At 42.1% G+C, this 15,492-nt stretch overlaps 1 protein-coding gene across 4 annotated transcripts in view; it reads left to right on the forward strand.

The window, feature by feature from the left end:
• The window catches only part of KIAA1210 (KIAA1210 ortholog), a 50,255-nt gene that overhangs the window by 23,477 nt on the left and 11,286 nt on the right, over nt 1–15,492 (forward strand). For all 4 annotated transcript variants that reach the window (XM_063170650.1, XM_063170648.1, XM_063170649.1 and 1 more), the window contains exons 2-6: nt 4,167–4,237; nt 9,070–9,238; nt 11,944–12,073; nt 14,508–14,666; nt 15,205–15,270. In XM_063170650.1, the coding sequence (XP_063026720.1) occupies nt 4,167–4,237; nt 9,070–9,238; nt 11,944–12,073; nt 14,508–14,666; nt 15,205–15,270 (595 nt within the window). The remainder of the gene's footprint in view (nt 1–4,166; nt 4,238–9,069; nt 9,239–11,943; nt 12,074–14,507; nt 14,667–15,204; nt 15,271–15,492) is intronic.

Here is a 15,492-nt window from a genome sequence, read left to right on the forward strand (position 1 = left end):
AATTTTTGTAGCATGGAGGAAATTGGTCTTTGAAAGCCCCAGGCAAAAATTTCACCTCTTTCTCTTGGCTGCTTGCCACTGTCTGTCTTCTAAAGGCCATGAGGATGCTAGCTGAATGCAGTGCCTTGCATTCTGGAGGCTTTATTTCCTCAAGCATTTATTTGATAAGAAAGAGGCTGTTCAGGGTTCAGCATCTCCTTTGATCTCTCTGTCATTAGGCCTTGTGGGATGCTGATGCAGAACCACGACTGAAGCTGAGGAAGCTCTGAAGGTGGGCTGGGAGCTGGCCTGCTGTGCAGTTTCCAAGTCTTGTGCTCCACTGGAGAGCCAGCAAGGAGCCTGTGTCCCTTTCTGAGGCTGTGTCCTTTTCTGAGGCTGAGCAGAGAGCATTTCCCTTGAACTTCTGTTGTTTGCAGGAAACTTGAGTGCTGTACAAAGCTAACCTCCCAGGAGTCCTTAAATACACAAACCAAGCAGTGAAAGGGAATTGTCTTTTATTCATTTGGTGAGATTCTCTCACCCCTTACCCCCCATGTACATATTAAGTCATGTGCTCAGCTCAGCAAAGCCAATGGCCAGAGCACCATCCTGGAGCTTTATTTCTTTTTTCAATCACTGCCCTCCCATAGAGAACTCCAAATATTTGTCCAGTTGGTTCAGTTTGCAAAGGGGAGACAAGGACATTTCTCCTGTTCCTGGAGATTTCTTATTGCTTTTCAGACTCATGAGTTCCTGTAATGAGTTGAAGGGCTCTGAGTGAATGCAGCACAGTGGGGTTATCAATGGGAATGTTATGTGGGATAGCAGGGATAACCTGGATCTAAACATCAAACCAAATGGGGGTAATGGTGACTGCTAAGTTCCATTCTCTGTTTTAAAGGGAAAGCAAACCCTGCAACTTTGAAGGAGCTTAATTGCTTTAAAGCAACCCTAGCAATGTATAAGAGGTCTAATAATGTCAGTATTATTTGTGTGGTTGCGGCTACATAGGAGCCACTCTTTGCAAGTAATTAAATAATTGCAATTTCTGGTAATCCAGCCCATCATGCTGTGCAGGGAGAGGCAAACATTGCTTTTGGTAAACTTTCAGTATTTCCCATGGCCCTGCATAGGGATTGATGCAGTGGATTTTCTGGCCATGGCTGAGTCTGGATTTTGAGGGATGTGGCAGATTCAACATGTTGTGTGCCCTGTACCTCTGCAGCAGGAGGGCTGCACATGCAGGATTGAAAATCCTGTTAGAGAGAGGATTAAGAACATTAGAAAGGTGTAGACTGGGGAAATGCACCCACTGTTCCACACTGAGGAGAAGTCTCCTGCATCCCTGTGCAAGCATCTCCTCCCAGCTGTCCTGTGGCACTCTGGAGTATCAGAAATATGCTCTAAAGGCCATTTATTTAACCTAATATTTTTATCACTGAAAAATCAATACACAGACAAAATTTGTTGAAAACTTTGTCTCTAATGGTGTAATGCTCTGGGGGAGCTCACAGGGGGTCAGTACAGCTGACTGCACTGAATGTGCAGGGTATTGATACATCCTGACCCTGTGTCTGTCTGCAGTGGTGAATGTCTGGAGGTTTGATTGGTTAATGCCTGTGCACTCATGTGTATTTGTATTGATGGGGTTTTGTCCTTTTTTTCTCCATTACACTGACCTCCAGGCTAGGGCTTGTGGCTCAGAACATTTGCTAACTGTTCTCTGTAAAGTACAACTCTCTGCCACCAGAATTTGAAGTCTAAATGTCACCTAATTGCTAACTCTCCTGCAGGTATGTCATCAGATTTTCAATGATGGAACCTCCACTTTGCTGGTGGAATGTATACACCATATATTGTATGGGCTTTTTCCCTGTAATTCAGCTACTTCAACTGACTCGAAGCTTGAGAAAATCTGTGATGTTCAGTTCACTGGAAAAAGATGATGAGGTCCTAAATGGAGCACCCTTGTAGTTGACATTTGAGCTCCATGTGCCCCAGAGAACTCAACTATAAAATTGAGTTAATGCTGGAGCTGATTTGACTGTGAAGAAGCTGCCTCAGAGCTGAACTGCTTTGCATTGAAGCTCTACTTGTATAAAAGATAGACCAGTTGGAAATATGTGCTTGCAGTTACAATAAACACTGCAGTCAAAATATCTTCAAGGGCTGGAAGGATTCTGAGTGAGCAGCTGAGATGATTGGGTTAAATAAATGTTGAACTGATGCAGACAAATCTGGATTTGAAAGCATCAATTTTATCTTGCTTTGGTTTAACTAAAGGTGGAGAAGCAGAAGTTAGAGGTCTAGATGAGCCAAATTCCAGGTCCACTCACATTCTATAAAAATAGACTCAAGTCTGGAGACTTGTCAGTTTGTCCTTGTAAATTTGTTGAATGCTTTCTCAATATTTTATTTCAAATGCATTTCCCTTTACCTCAGAAAAATCTAATTCAGTGTGCATGGTGTATAAAGTTGAGAGGAAAAATTGGAACCAAATTTCTTTTTAATATAAAGAACGAGCCTCTAAGAAAGTCTACTGATGACTGCTTTAAAGAAAGTATGCAGGAAATGCAAACATTTTCATAGATAATTGATGAGACAAGGGAAAAAAGGATGAATGGTTATGATCATCCTGAAGGAAACTTGGAAATTTTATTTTTTATTGCTTGTCAATATTTTCTGAGAATTGTTTCAAGAACAACCTCAGTGCAACTCAGTTAGGAAAGGTGTAATCAGTCCTGGTTGTTGCAATATTTTCATTGGTTTTTAACAAGTTGAAGTGAGATTATTTGTAACTAGATTGTGCTGATGCTCTCCTGTGCCCAGTGCTCCCAGGGGATCTGTTTGACTGCACTTTGCTTCTCTTCTGTACCTCCCCAATTCCTCCCCAGGGTTTAGCAGCTTTACATTTTCCATGTCTGTGTGGTGAGTGCAGGGAATGTTTTACTCCATGGCCTCTTTTGTCACAGAAGCCCTCCTGTTTTACCTCCATGAGCTGCTCCTTTCTTTTCTCTGACACACACCTCTGCCTCTGAGTTTGTGCACTTTATCTTTCAAGGCTGTCTGAGGATGTGGGCTCATAGAAAGGTCCCAGTGCTTTTGGGCATGGCAGATTTTAGAGTATGTGGGTGATGCAGAAGAAATGAAAGAGTTTAGTGACTGGCCAAACTGGTACAGAATCACAGTCTTGTTTGCTGTGGAGATACTTGACTTGGCTGTACTGTTACAGCACTTAATTGTGGCAAATTGTTATATGTGCTCTATGCAGAAAAGAGAGCAGGATTTGATTATAAAGATTCTTGGAGTCCTGACAGCATATGGGAGCCTCTACTTATATAAAAGCACCACTGAGGTACCTTCCATGGCAAAGGACAGTGTTTGTGAGCTGCCCTGCTAAACTGTCACATTCCCATTGTTGCCTGACATTTGTACCTCCTGTGGTGTGCTGCTTCATTCCTTTGTCTGTGACAGACACCCCTCTGGAAAATACAAAGTGGAGCCAGTTATCACTGAATGATGTTAAAACTAGGCTGGACTTCTGTTTTCATCAGGGAGGAAGATGATGCCATCTGCTAATTTGGTTGATCAATAGCCCTGCTGGCGATAAGGTTTCAGAGCTTCTGCTTAAAAGCTGATTGCACTGTATCCAAAATAAATTTGATCTATTGGTTTCCACAAATATAGCATAGCCTGGAATGATGTTTCAGTGCTGATGCTTAACTGGTTTTAATAATGACAGACTAGACTGGTGCCTGCTGTGAGCACACTGTGATGCATGAACCCTGGGCAGCTGAGCACTAACTTCTGTTTTTAACAGTGGTGTGGAGCTGTCACTCCCTAGCAAAGGTTCATTATTCTAAAACTGGGAAGCATTACAGTGTTTGCTGTGCAAGTGTAATGACATCTTTCCTGAGAGCAACTCTGATTCTGGTCTCTTAGCAAGACAGAGGTGCTGGCAATGATTAGACTGGATTGTTAGTTGTGGCTGGAGAAGTAAGTGTCACTGAAAAATGAAAAGTTCTGTGGCCAAAGTGCACTAAAGTGTGCAAGGCATGGTTGTGATAGCCATCTGGGCATGTAGTTTTAGAAAAGATTCTGCTGTATTTTTTCTTCATTCTGGGTGGGACCATGTTCTGCTGGGGAGATGGACTAAAATTAAACTGATGCTTTAATCTCTGTTTCAGTGACTATATAATGGCCACGAGGCCCACAGAGGTCACACAGTCACCTGGAGACTCAGTGGAAGAGTGCACAGGTAAGCAGCTGTTCTCTGAATGTACACCTGATGTGGAAGATTTGTTTTCTTCAATTACTAAGGTCTGTAGTGACCTGTTTTACAGTGTTATTTTTTGGGGGCTTCTTTTGTAGTGTAAAGAAAATTCTGTGTGTCCCTGTCAGCTGTCAGTAATATGGAAAAGATGATTTAATGTGCAATACTGGAGTGACATATCCTGTTGGAGGATATTCCTTTTGATTCTGACCTGGATTTTAAAAGCAGGATGTCAGAGCTCGAAGGGCTGATTGTTGTGCCTGCACTGATGGATCCTGCAGAGGTGGGAGCTGAGCCTGTTACAAATCCTCCGTCTGTGGGAGCTGTGTCAGACCCCCAGCAGCCTCTCTCTATCTCTGCCTCTGGGCCACAGGCAGACATTTGTTACTTATTCTTTAATCTGTGGCATGGTCTGATGCAAACAATGTGAGGGGATGGAATAACAGGCAAGAAAGTAAAATATCTTACTTATGCCAGACTTGTTTGCCTTAAAGGATATCCCCTTTGCCAGTTTGAATATGAGGGATAGCATCATGTCTGAAGCATCTCTGGAGAAGTGGCTGTCACACCATTTGATTTTTCTCTCTTTTCTTTGGCTAATGTTTTGCAATAATCTTAAATGTTTGTGTTTTAAAGGTCATCTTGCTTTATCCTTTAGAAATATATTCACCACTATCAAAATATTGTTAGAAGAGATAAGCAAATGGCAGAGAGACTGTTAGTTGAACTCTGCTTGGCAGATGGATAGAGGTGAAGAAAGTGTAATGATGGATGCTCAGCACTCTCTGGTTTTTAGATTTACAATCTAGTTTGTCACAGAGTCTGGTGCTATCCCAGCAATCTGGTAAGCTTGTGTGGAGCCCATGCATGAAAATTTTGTGCTCAGGTTTACTAGAAGATTCAGAAAAGAGATCAAATTCTCTTCCCACATGATGGGAAAAGCAGGACATGGCTCATTATCTGAAGTGTTGCCTCTAAATCCTCCAGGAGTATTTCTGACCCTAAATGAACATTTTAAGTAGTTAAAGGCTGCTGTACTGTTGCCAAGGAGTTCAGGAGACACTTGGCTGGACCTGGACAAAGCCTCTTTAGATCTTCTGTTTGCTTCCAAAGGTGGTGAAGGATTGCCTCACCTCTCCCTCTCCATAATCAGCTCATGATGTAAAGGCTCTGGGAGTGTGAAATCCCCACCTTCACAGTGCAGTCAATTAGACTGATTTATTGAGGTTTGCCTTGTCTGTAGTGCAGGGCTCCCAGTGCATGCTGCTCCTTCTCTGTGGCAGGAACCAAAACCTGCCAGCACCCAATGTTGGTGGTACTGAATTCTATGATTTCATTGCCCGTCTGCCAATATCTGGTATTTGTATGAAGAATCATGACACTTTCTGAGAATCTTGTCTATGTGTTGGGATTTTTTTTCCAGGTGTTCTTAATGTTGAAACTATCTAGTCCTTGGATTTGAGGGTTAAAAAAAAGATAGAAAATACTTCCTGACTGCACCCTAGGAAGTCAGAGACCATAGGAGATTCCCAAATGAATGGTTTAATTTGAATATGATCACTGACCTCCCAAATCAGATGTTCCCTATGCTTTCTGCAGTTTCAATTTTTGCACTGGAAGAAGCAACCTTTTATTTTCTATCTTATTATAAGGAAAGACTACTCAAAGAGCAGAAACTCCTGAGTTAATTTTCTCTGTGCTCAGGAGGCACAATGATATAGGCAATACACATACAGTAAAAAATACAGAATTCACAAACTTTACAGATAAAAGAGAATGCTTATTCCTACTTCTTTTCTGTTACAGTTGGCTAAAACATAGCATAAGCAACTAATTTTTGGAAAGGCTTTTCCTTTTTAGGGCAGTAACCTAGAAATGTAGTATTCTAATTTTAATGCTGTAAAACTGAAGATAAGCAACCATAAGATATCAAAAACCACCAGTGGATGAAGGGAAAATAGGCATGGTTGTCTGAGCTTGGATTTTTGTTATGCAATGGTTTTTCTCCCATTTAATTATTAAGGTCCTCTTGTATTTTATTAGTCCAAGTATCATTGAGCATTCTACCAATTTATTGTTATGTTGGGCTGTTTCACAGTGCACTGAGGTGTTGGCACCTTTAGTTTAAAGGTGGCATCCTTTTATTGGTGTGCAAACCAGAGCACAGCTGTTCCCAGCAGGGAGCAAACAAGAGCATTGTCTTTCTGTGCCCATGTCCTTTTTGCTGAGTGCTCTCTCACAGAACATCTGCACCCAGCACTAAGTGCCCAGCAGTTATTTGATCTTTTTTTACATAATAATATGGCCAGTGCCAGTCTCTGGAACTGCACGAAACTTGCTGTCTTCTCATTCATCTGAGGCAGCTGAATGTTTGCAGCTGAGCAGAGCATGGTTGAAGAGGAGTTATTGCTGGAGGGGATGTAGCCCACACACCAGTAACAAATTAGAGTCTAGAGGAGGCACAGAAGTGCCTGATGTGTCTGCATCAGATCCTCTCTGTTGCACAATGGTACAAGAGCTGTCCCATGCCAGCTGGGGATTGCTCCCTGGCAGTGTTTGGAAATCCTTTCTGCAGCCTCCGTTCTACAGTCAGCACCACTTCTGATTAGACAGGTATTTGGAGCAGTACCTTGGCAATGTTTGCTTTAGTGCCAAGACTCATGTCTGTTTCTCTCAAACATCCTTAGGATCACTTGCTGCTGTGTGGTGGGTTTTTTGGTGTGGGCTTTTGATGTGGTTCGGTTTTTTTTAACGCTTTCCTGGTTCTCTGGAAATGCCAGCATCTAATGAAGCTCGTCAATAATACCTGCACTAGAATCCAGCTTGCTTTCTGTCTCTACAGCTGGCAGTTCACCAGTGTACATGACCAATGTACATGTCCTTGTTTCTCATTTAGATGAGAGCTTTTGAGCTGCAGAGCTCTTTGCCTGTCTCAAAGTTTGCCATTTCATTCTTGGAGTCATTGACTGTGTTAGCAGACGTTGCAGAATTGATAATTCTGGGGAACTGCTTTCATTAAACTCGTTAAACTTTTGTTTTGCCTACCTAAGATAAACCAGATCAGCTTTGACAAGTTTCCTGGAAGAATGCCACACACATTGTCTAGTTGTGGATAGGGAAGACAGGAATGGTCAGGATGTGTTTCCAAAGGCTCTGAGGCACACTGACAATTCTTGTTTTACTGGAGAGGCTCAGTGTGCTTGCTGACCTCTCCTCTCCTGCCAGTCCTTGCTCCAGCTGCAGCATGAGGCTCATTGAGCCCTCTGGGAGTTTTAACAAACCCCAAACCCTTGGGATCAGCTCTGGGCACAGCAATAAATACAACCTGTGTGTTTTCTGTGGCTGTCTCATTCATTTATTGCCTGATAAGCAGCAGTGGAAGATAACAAGGCCTTCCACTGATAGACCCTTCCCAAGAGCAGCCGCATCCCATTGTTATTGAGGGACTGCAATGAGAGCTCCCTTTCCATGGTTTGAAAGCTGCTTTGGCCTCAGGAGCAGCCCAGGTCATTGGGCAGCAGCTGCAGGTCTCTGGGGGCTCTGCACAGGGGTGGCAGTGTCACCAGGCATGGGGACACTGTGGCAATGTCCTCGTGTGTCCTGACACGTGGTGCTGGCACTGGGCTGAGGAGCAGGCAGGAGACAGGGGGAGTGGATCTCAGTATCATTGTTTGTCTCTCAAAGTGGCCACTGTCTGCTGCAGCTGTGTGGTGGCACTTTCAGCCCAGATAAGGCCCATTGGCACAGATCCCTGCACGTACAGGGCACACGTTGAGACAGAGCATCACCAACTAAATCATTGCTGGGAGAGAAAATAATTGTCTTGAAATAATGCCCTGCTTATGAAGGAATCTTCCAGCTGTGGGCATGTGTTATGCCAACTGCTGTGAAGTATTATTTGAACAATGAAGCTGGCTCAGATAAGCAATGATGTTATTGCTCTGAGTATGTATTTAAGTCAATCACAGGGGTCTCAGTACAATAGTTTGGCCCAAACCGCTCAAAGTGACCCCTCAGTGTAAGGGTCAGGGACAAAATGCAGGACTTGTGTGCTGAAAGAAAATGTTGAATTATCTTCGATCCTATTAATAATGAAAGATCAGTGATGTTTCATGGTAGGGTTTTTCAATTCTTTTTGTATTTTCATTTGGACTATGGAAAATCTGAAACCAAATTAACACTTTTCCAATTGTGTTTTTAGGGCTGCTCTGTTTGGGGCTCTCATGTCCTGCAAGACAATGTCTTAATTTAAGTTTGCTTCTTTGTCCCTGGAGGAGTTGTTGATTTTATTTTGGGACAGTTGTTTAATGCGTTTATTTAATGTGGAAACAGATATTTTGGTTTTGGAGTTTATAAATTCTTTTTCCAGTTTCAATCTTTTTGCCAATGTTGAATGTCCTTTAGGTGCTGTCTCCTTAGAGCACTGAATAAAGAGTAAGCAGAACTAAACCAAACTAAGTAAAGAACATTAATACTTAAAGACGTTGACAGCAATTTTTATTGAAAATACACCAGGCATGATCACTGTTCAGTTGTAGATAGATACATTCTCTATATAAAGTATATTTTTGCATAGACTGGAACCCTGGTAGGCACCACTATTGTCAGCTTAATGCCAGTGTTGCTCTAGAGGAACCAAATGTAAGAATTGAAGCTTCACCTTTCACTTGACTCCAGCACTGAATTATTTACAGAGGAGCTGACACTGAATGGGCTGCTCTGGCTTTGAGGCTTCCTCCAGGGTTTAAGAGATAACATTACCCAAGTTAAGCAATACCGCCAACTTTCCTAAATTATCTTTTTTTTTCATGTTGCAGGAAAGAAAAAATCCAAATTTCAGACATTCAAGAACTTCTTTGCCAAGAAGAAAAGGAAAGAACCTCCAGCTCCCAGGGGAGAGAGTAATTTAAAACCTTGCCAGTCCAGCAGCGATGTCAGCATCGCTGTGCTCAACACTGCTGCACTTCATTCACCGGGGGAGGCTGGGTAAGCTGCCAGGGAAGGAAAATAAATAAAAGAGGACCTCTCACAGCAGTCGGATGAAAGCATGAGTTGGCCCCTTAGGAGCAGCCTCTGTCCAAATTTGTGCAAAACAAGCCCTAATGCTGATGAAGGAATCCCAGGAATTTCCTCTTTCTTTGCTAGAGCTGAGGAGTCAGCCTGGAAAGGAGGGGGAGGGCAGGGGCAGGGTGATCCAACCTCTCAGCCCAAGAGTGCAGATAGCCCAGATTGCTTTGATTGTTTTTGGTGTTTGAAGTCTGTCCGGGAGGGTCTGACCAGCAGCACCTTCACAAGCAGGGGATGGTGAATGAGTACTGCCGGTACAGAGGAGATGTGTGGAGCTGTGTGGGTGATTTTCAGCATCGGTGATGCTCTCTGTCATGGCTGCAGTAAAGAGAAAAGTATTTCTGGTCTATTATCAGTGTGTGGTTGCCTCTTTAACTTTCTTACCTACCCCTTCAGGCACAAATAACAACTGAAGGGCCCTGGTTTTGTGTCAGCCACCCCTGCAGCATGTAAGGAGGTTTGCAAGCCTAGAGTCCCATCGTTTCCTCTGGCTTGGTGGGAAGCTTGAATGTTGATACACAGGAATGAATTGAACATTTGTAGAGGGAAATCAGTGTGGACAGGCAATGGCTCAAACATCTGGGCTTTAGTTAGTGCATCTTTAGCTTCAGCAGAAATATACCTATACATATACATGTACAGCCTGGAATTACAGAGGAATGTGGATTTGCACATAAGAGTGTACTAAAGCTGCAGTTAATTCTATATTTAATCCTATGGTTTTGGTTTGTTTTTTTTTTTTTTAATGCTGGTGACTGCCAGAAGAAAATACAGTAATTCTCTTGCCACCACATCTGATACATATGCAGAGAGAGAGGAAAAGACAGAGATCCTTTACTGGCAGTCTCAAGAACAAGGAGACCTCAGCCCTTATGGGTAAAGAATTCCCCAGATGGAAAGGCAAATACATCCTAATGCACATGCATTCTTTGCAAGAAATAAAATATGCCAGCTAATAGTGAACATACATTGCAGTAAATAAAAGCTGCATGACTGTTTTTCTTAATGCAGTAAAATTATGCCTTGCCCATATGGAGTACCTCTCATGCTGAAAAGGACTATAAAATCAGACACAAAAGAACGGGATGGCTTCATTAATGATGAAATAAGGCAAGTGCCTTGCTTGTATGCAGAGCTGCTGTCCTGCAGACTTACACAACATTAACCATGGTGTGTAATGGGAGGAAGCACAAACTCTGACCTGTGCTGTGAGAGAAACAGCTCTGATTGCCTTCAACACAACAGAAACTTGCAGCAAATTTATTTTGTCCTGCTGTGAGGCTGTGTATAACTGCAGACTGACTGACTACACCTTTGGGGCAGCAGAAGGGTTAGTCCAGCAGCTAGGGGAGGTGTCTCTGGAGATGTGAAGAAGGGGGATGCAGGAGGAAAAAGAGTCATTTGTTTGGGTTTTTTTATATAGTGCATTTGCTTAATGAATGTTCACAGTCTTTCTCAGCTTCTAAATAAAGAGAGAATCTATGGTTAGGCAAAGAGCCTATTTGATTTCCTTGCAGAAGAACTTTGACATACTGAACTTCTCATGTCAGAATTGTGTTCCTAATCATGCTCTGTTCCCCAGAGTCAAACTTTCAGAGGCAAAGCATTGCCTGTGCAGCGTCTGAGCCAAGGAATCCTTGTAATTTGTGTTTGTTAATAGTCTCATGGCCAACAATGAGAAAATATTCTATGATTCTGTCCAGTTCAAGACTGGGATGAAATCCTGGTAGAGGCTATCCTTGTTGTCTTTTGGACAAAGTGATGTACAAACACTCCCTGCCTATGCTGGTGGAACTTGGTTAATAAATTATTTGGAGCTTTCCTTGTTGTGCCACTCAAGTGCAAAAAAAATTTGCTCTGCATAACTTAATAGCCCAAGCCCAATCAATCTCAGTTAATTACAACTCAGTTAACAGCTGCTGTGGGAACTCATCATTGCTTCACTGCGCTGAACAGCCAATGAGCACAGAAACAGAGCAGGAATGTCTTACCCTACACTTCAACCTGGCCATTGACGGGTCTGTAACTGTAGCCATGGACATTGTCCCATCTACATTTTTTAATACACTTAAATAATATTTAGGATATGGGTGAATGCAGCTGGTTTTATTGCTGGACATGAGAGAATTCGAGTCAAGTTTGTTAATATATCAAAGTTAAATTTTCTGCCCACATTTACAAGAAGGAAAAAACCAATCCACCATCTTTGGCAGGTATGACACACACCAGGCTGCAAAAGCTGTATCCTGAATGTCTGATGTTAGCCACACTGCCACCAAAGGAGGGCAGGGAACTCCTGTTGTCCTTTCTGCACCTTTCTTGGGGTGCTTTGCGTCCACCTCACTCCTAGCACAGGACCTAATCACGCTGGACTCCCTCTCTAGTCAGAAAACTGAGCTGTGTGCTCAATGCTGATGCTGAGTGCATTGCAAAGGGACATCTGCATTTGATCAAAGGTGTTCCTCCTCCCTTCCGATATAAAAGAAGCAAACAGTGACTGTCCTACACATGGCACAAATCTGAAGTGAAGCATGATGCATCCCACTCTGGCCTCTCTATCCTCCCTCTGCCCTGGTGGTGTGGGGATGTGCCCAGTGCATGACCACTCATTCCTTCCTTTCCAGGCCCAAGGGTAGCATGGGGAACAAAGCCTTGTCCCATGACAGTGTCTTCATTTTGGAGTCTGCACCAGGAAATGTGACAGGTGATGTCTTGTCTCAGGAAAACAGACCTGGGAGAGTGAGAACTTTGCAGGTGAGAACATCATCCCCTCGTCAGCAGTGCTGCTGTTTGCCAGCTGTCTCCCAGGAAAGTCTGTTGCTTGATTCCTTTTGCTGTGTGCCTTAGGATTTCGCTGACTGAAATGTCTAAAGCCAAATTTGCTACTTTTGGATCTACTCTGCCTCTTGGAAGCTGAATTTTTGAGCAGTCCTGGTGCTTCCAGCCTTGCCCAGGTCTCATAGTGTGTGATGTGAATCCAGTTCAGGAACTCTTGGAAACTTTCTTTATTAAGTGTGTCCTCTTCCAATGGGATTTATGTTCTTTACTTCATAGCTACTGCCTTTGGGTTAAGGCCATTTATTTATACGGTAGTGTGTCCCTTACACTGTTATTCTTTAAATATTATTTGTGTTACTCTTTTTGGCAGTTCTGGCTCAGATGTTTTCACTATTCATGGTAGTGCCAGTGGCTGTGTGAGTGTGTGGGATGATGGATCTGTCAGGATGCTCTGACAGCTTTATTTATGTATGTATTCTCTTGGTCTCTGCTAGCAAAAGATACTGTATTCTGCTGGGTCATTTCCTTCTTCCAAGGCAACACTGAACCCTCCTTGACAGCTCCCTTATGAACTGTTGATTATATTAATTGCATTTCACTAACTGCCCAGCTTGGAAAACTCAGATAAAAGTTTAAGATTTTCCAGAGACTGAATACAAATGCTTGATAAAGGAGCCAAAGGTCATTGAAATTCCTCCTTTGCTCAGTGTGAGCTTCATGTTGCAAAAGACAATTGAGTCACATGTTAAGTAATAGAAGATGCACAGAGGGACTTGTTCCTCTCTAAGGCTGCAAAACAGGCAAGGCTATTTTTTGTATAACTGAAAGAGTAGCACAAGAAAACATGTTTGTATATTACAGAACATTGTTAGGGGGCAAAAAAGCTCTTCTCTTGCTGTTTGCAGTCCACTGTGCCCTCTCCCCATCCATCACACTGCGCAGTAATGTAACACTGCCAGCATTATTTTGGTAGCTCTGACAGACAGGCTTTTTCTGTGAGCTTGACTCTTGTCAGAATAAAAGCCAAGCACTAATAAAAGCAGATACTTTCTTAGCAATGTAAATTAACTTCTACCACTAGAAGACAGAATGCAAATTCAGTTTCCCCCACACACTTTGCTGTCTGCATGTAATAAATTTAATAAATCTAAGACAGGAAGTTGTGAAAAGAGACCAAAGCAAAATTGACTTTCTGTTTTTTCCTTCCCATTAAGTGCACACTTATGTTGTATGCCTTGTGTTGCCCATATATCACAGTATTGCAATATATTGCTCATAAATTGCAAAAGGAAACTGTTTGAAAGGGGGATTGGTGTTCTAGATATTGTGCTACCCTGTGTGGCAGCTGGATCTATAGGAATTGCATTGTAAATGAACCTTGCTGAATAAGAGTTGCAGCTTTTTAGGTCTATTTTAAAGAGGTGTAAATGACTGCATAGATTGCAGGAAAACACAAAACTAGGCTTACAATTACCCAATATGGTTTAATAAGCAAAGAAACAGAAAAAATGAGTCTGCATGTTTATCTTGGGAATATTCTGCTGAGATGTTTTCAGTTGAAGGACAAAGTTTGTGTTCAGACCTTGTTTTTATTCCAGCTTTGTCACAGCTGACAGACTTAGGCCAAGAATTTTAGTGATGGTGTTTCCTGAGATCTGAACATTTTCAGTTTGAGGGAACATCTGCCTGCTCCTGAGTTTGCAGACTTTGTTGTATTTTTCTAGGGTCAGGGCCGGCCAGAGCATTCTTTTGTGAATCCTGGAAAAGAATCCCCACTCTCCTTTACAAACAAAGTTGTTCCTGGCTGCTGTTACCATTCCTGCTGTAGACCAGGATGTGGTGGTGGGGGAAATTAACAAGTAATTCATTAGGGTGGACCAGAAATGAAATTAATTTGGTATTGTATAAAAATTGTGACTCAGCTACTTGTGTGGGAGAAGGTTGTAACAAGCTCTCAGATTTGGAAGGGCTTTGTGAGGGAAAGGTGACTACATAAACCTGGGATTGGGAATGTTGACTGGCAATACTTTGTTATATTTAGTCACATAAATACCTAAATTAATGTGACTAAATAATTAAATCTGGAATTTAAAAGTTTTTAATTTAAATTGAGTTAATCTGTAGTAAATTTTCTGGAATGGTGAAATTCCTGTCTCCTTTTGCTAAATTACTAAATGAAACTGATTTTACTTTTAATTTTATGCCAACACCAGTTTTAATGATGGGTCCTTGATGAATGTAGCTGGATAAAATTTTATTAATGGCTCTTTTCTATAAATGGTCTGTTTCTTCAAGTTTTTCTGTTAACTAAAAGATTCTGCATATCTTTTAGTTATGCATCTGGCTTACAATGTCCAGAACATCTTTAAATTACATCATTTAAAGTTTATATTCTGTATTTCAACCACAGCTTCAGCTTCAGCAGAATGTCAAACTTGGATCACCTCCTCTTGCTATAACTGGGAAAAAACTGGAAGATGCAGGTGCTGTTTCTGAAGATGATGGTTTACCTAGGAGCCCTCCTGAAATTTCAACCCTTCATGGAGTCCTGACAGATTCGCCAAACAAGGTACAATTGACCATCCATACAGAAAAGAGAGAATCTGCCTAGAGAAGGGGAAAACCATTTTGTTTGTTTGTACATGATGGTACAGATCAGTTAGAACCAGAAGAAATAACCACACGGATTGTGGGCTTTTCACTCCGAGGTGTACCTAGAAATTGATCCACAAATACCTTTTCTGTGCACGATTTTCCATGCTTTTATGTAGACCAGAACTCTGACCTCTATCATTAGCAAACGTGTGATTTCAGATTTCAGTGAACTTGTGAGAATTTGTAAATCTGATGATTTTAAAACAACAACTTTATAAAATGTACTGCCTCCTGTGGTCAGCCTTCCTGGTGTATCTCAATGCGGGAAATCTCCCCTGCCTTATGTTTGATGCCAATGAAGAAATTAAACCCACTGTGTAAGGCAGGGACCCAGTGACCCTTCCTTTATTTTTCCCCTTGTGTTTTCTCATAATTAGCACTGGATATCCAGCTCAAGATAATTCAGTGTGACACTTCCCCTGACTTACCCTCTTCCTCCTTTTATCCCACAGTCCTCCAACCCTGTTCAGCGTCATAGCTCTTTGAGTTTAGGAGGGACAGACAGTGAAGATGAACAGGTAAATAGCTCCTTTTCCTGATCATAAACTTCCCTGAGATGGCATATGTGGAGTCTGTATGGAGCCAGTACAGTAATTTTATTTTTTAAATTTATTCTGGGTACAGTGTACCCTAGGAAACATTTCTTTAAGAGTCCAGAGCGAGGGAAATGATATTTAAAATGTACCTCTCAGGGTTTTCAATAAGAAATAAAAGACAGGCAGAAATCTATTGGTAAGTGG

Source organism: Melospiza melodia, chromosome 16 (genome assembly GCF_035770615.1).
Source record: "Melospiza melodia melodia isolate bMelMel2 chromosome 16, bMelMel2.pri, whole genome shotgun sequence".
Classification (NCBI taxonomy): domain Eukaryota; kingdom Metazoa; phylum Chordata; class Aves; order Passeriformes; family Passerellidae; genus Melospiza; species Melospiza melodia.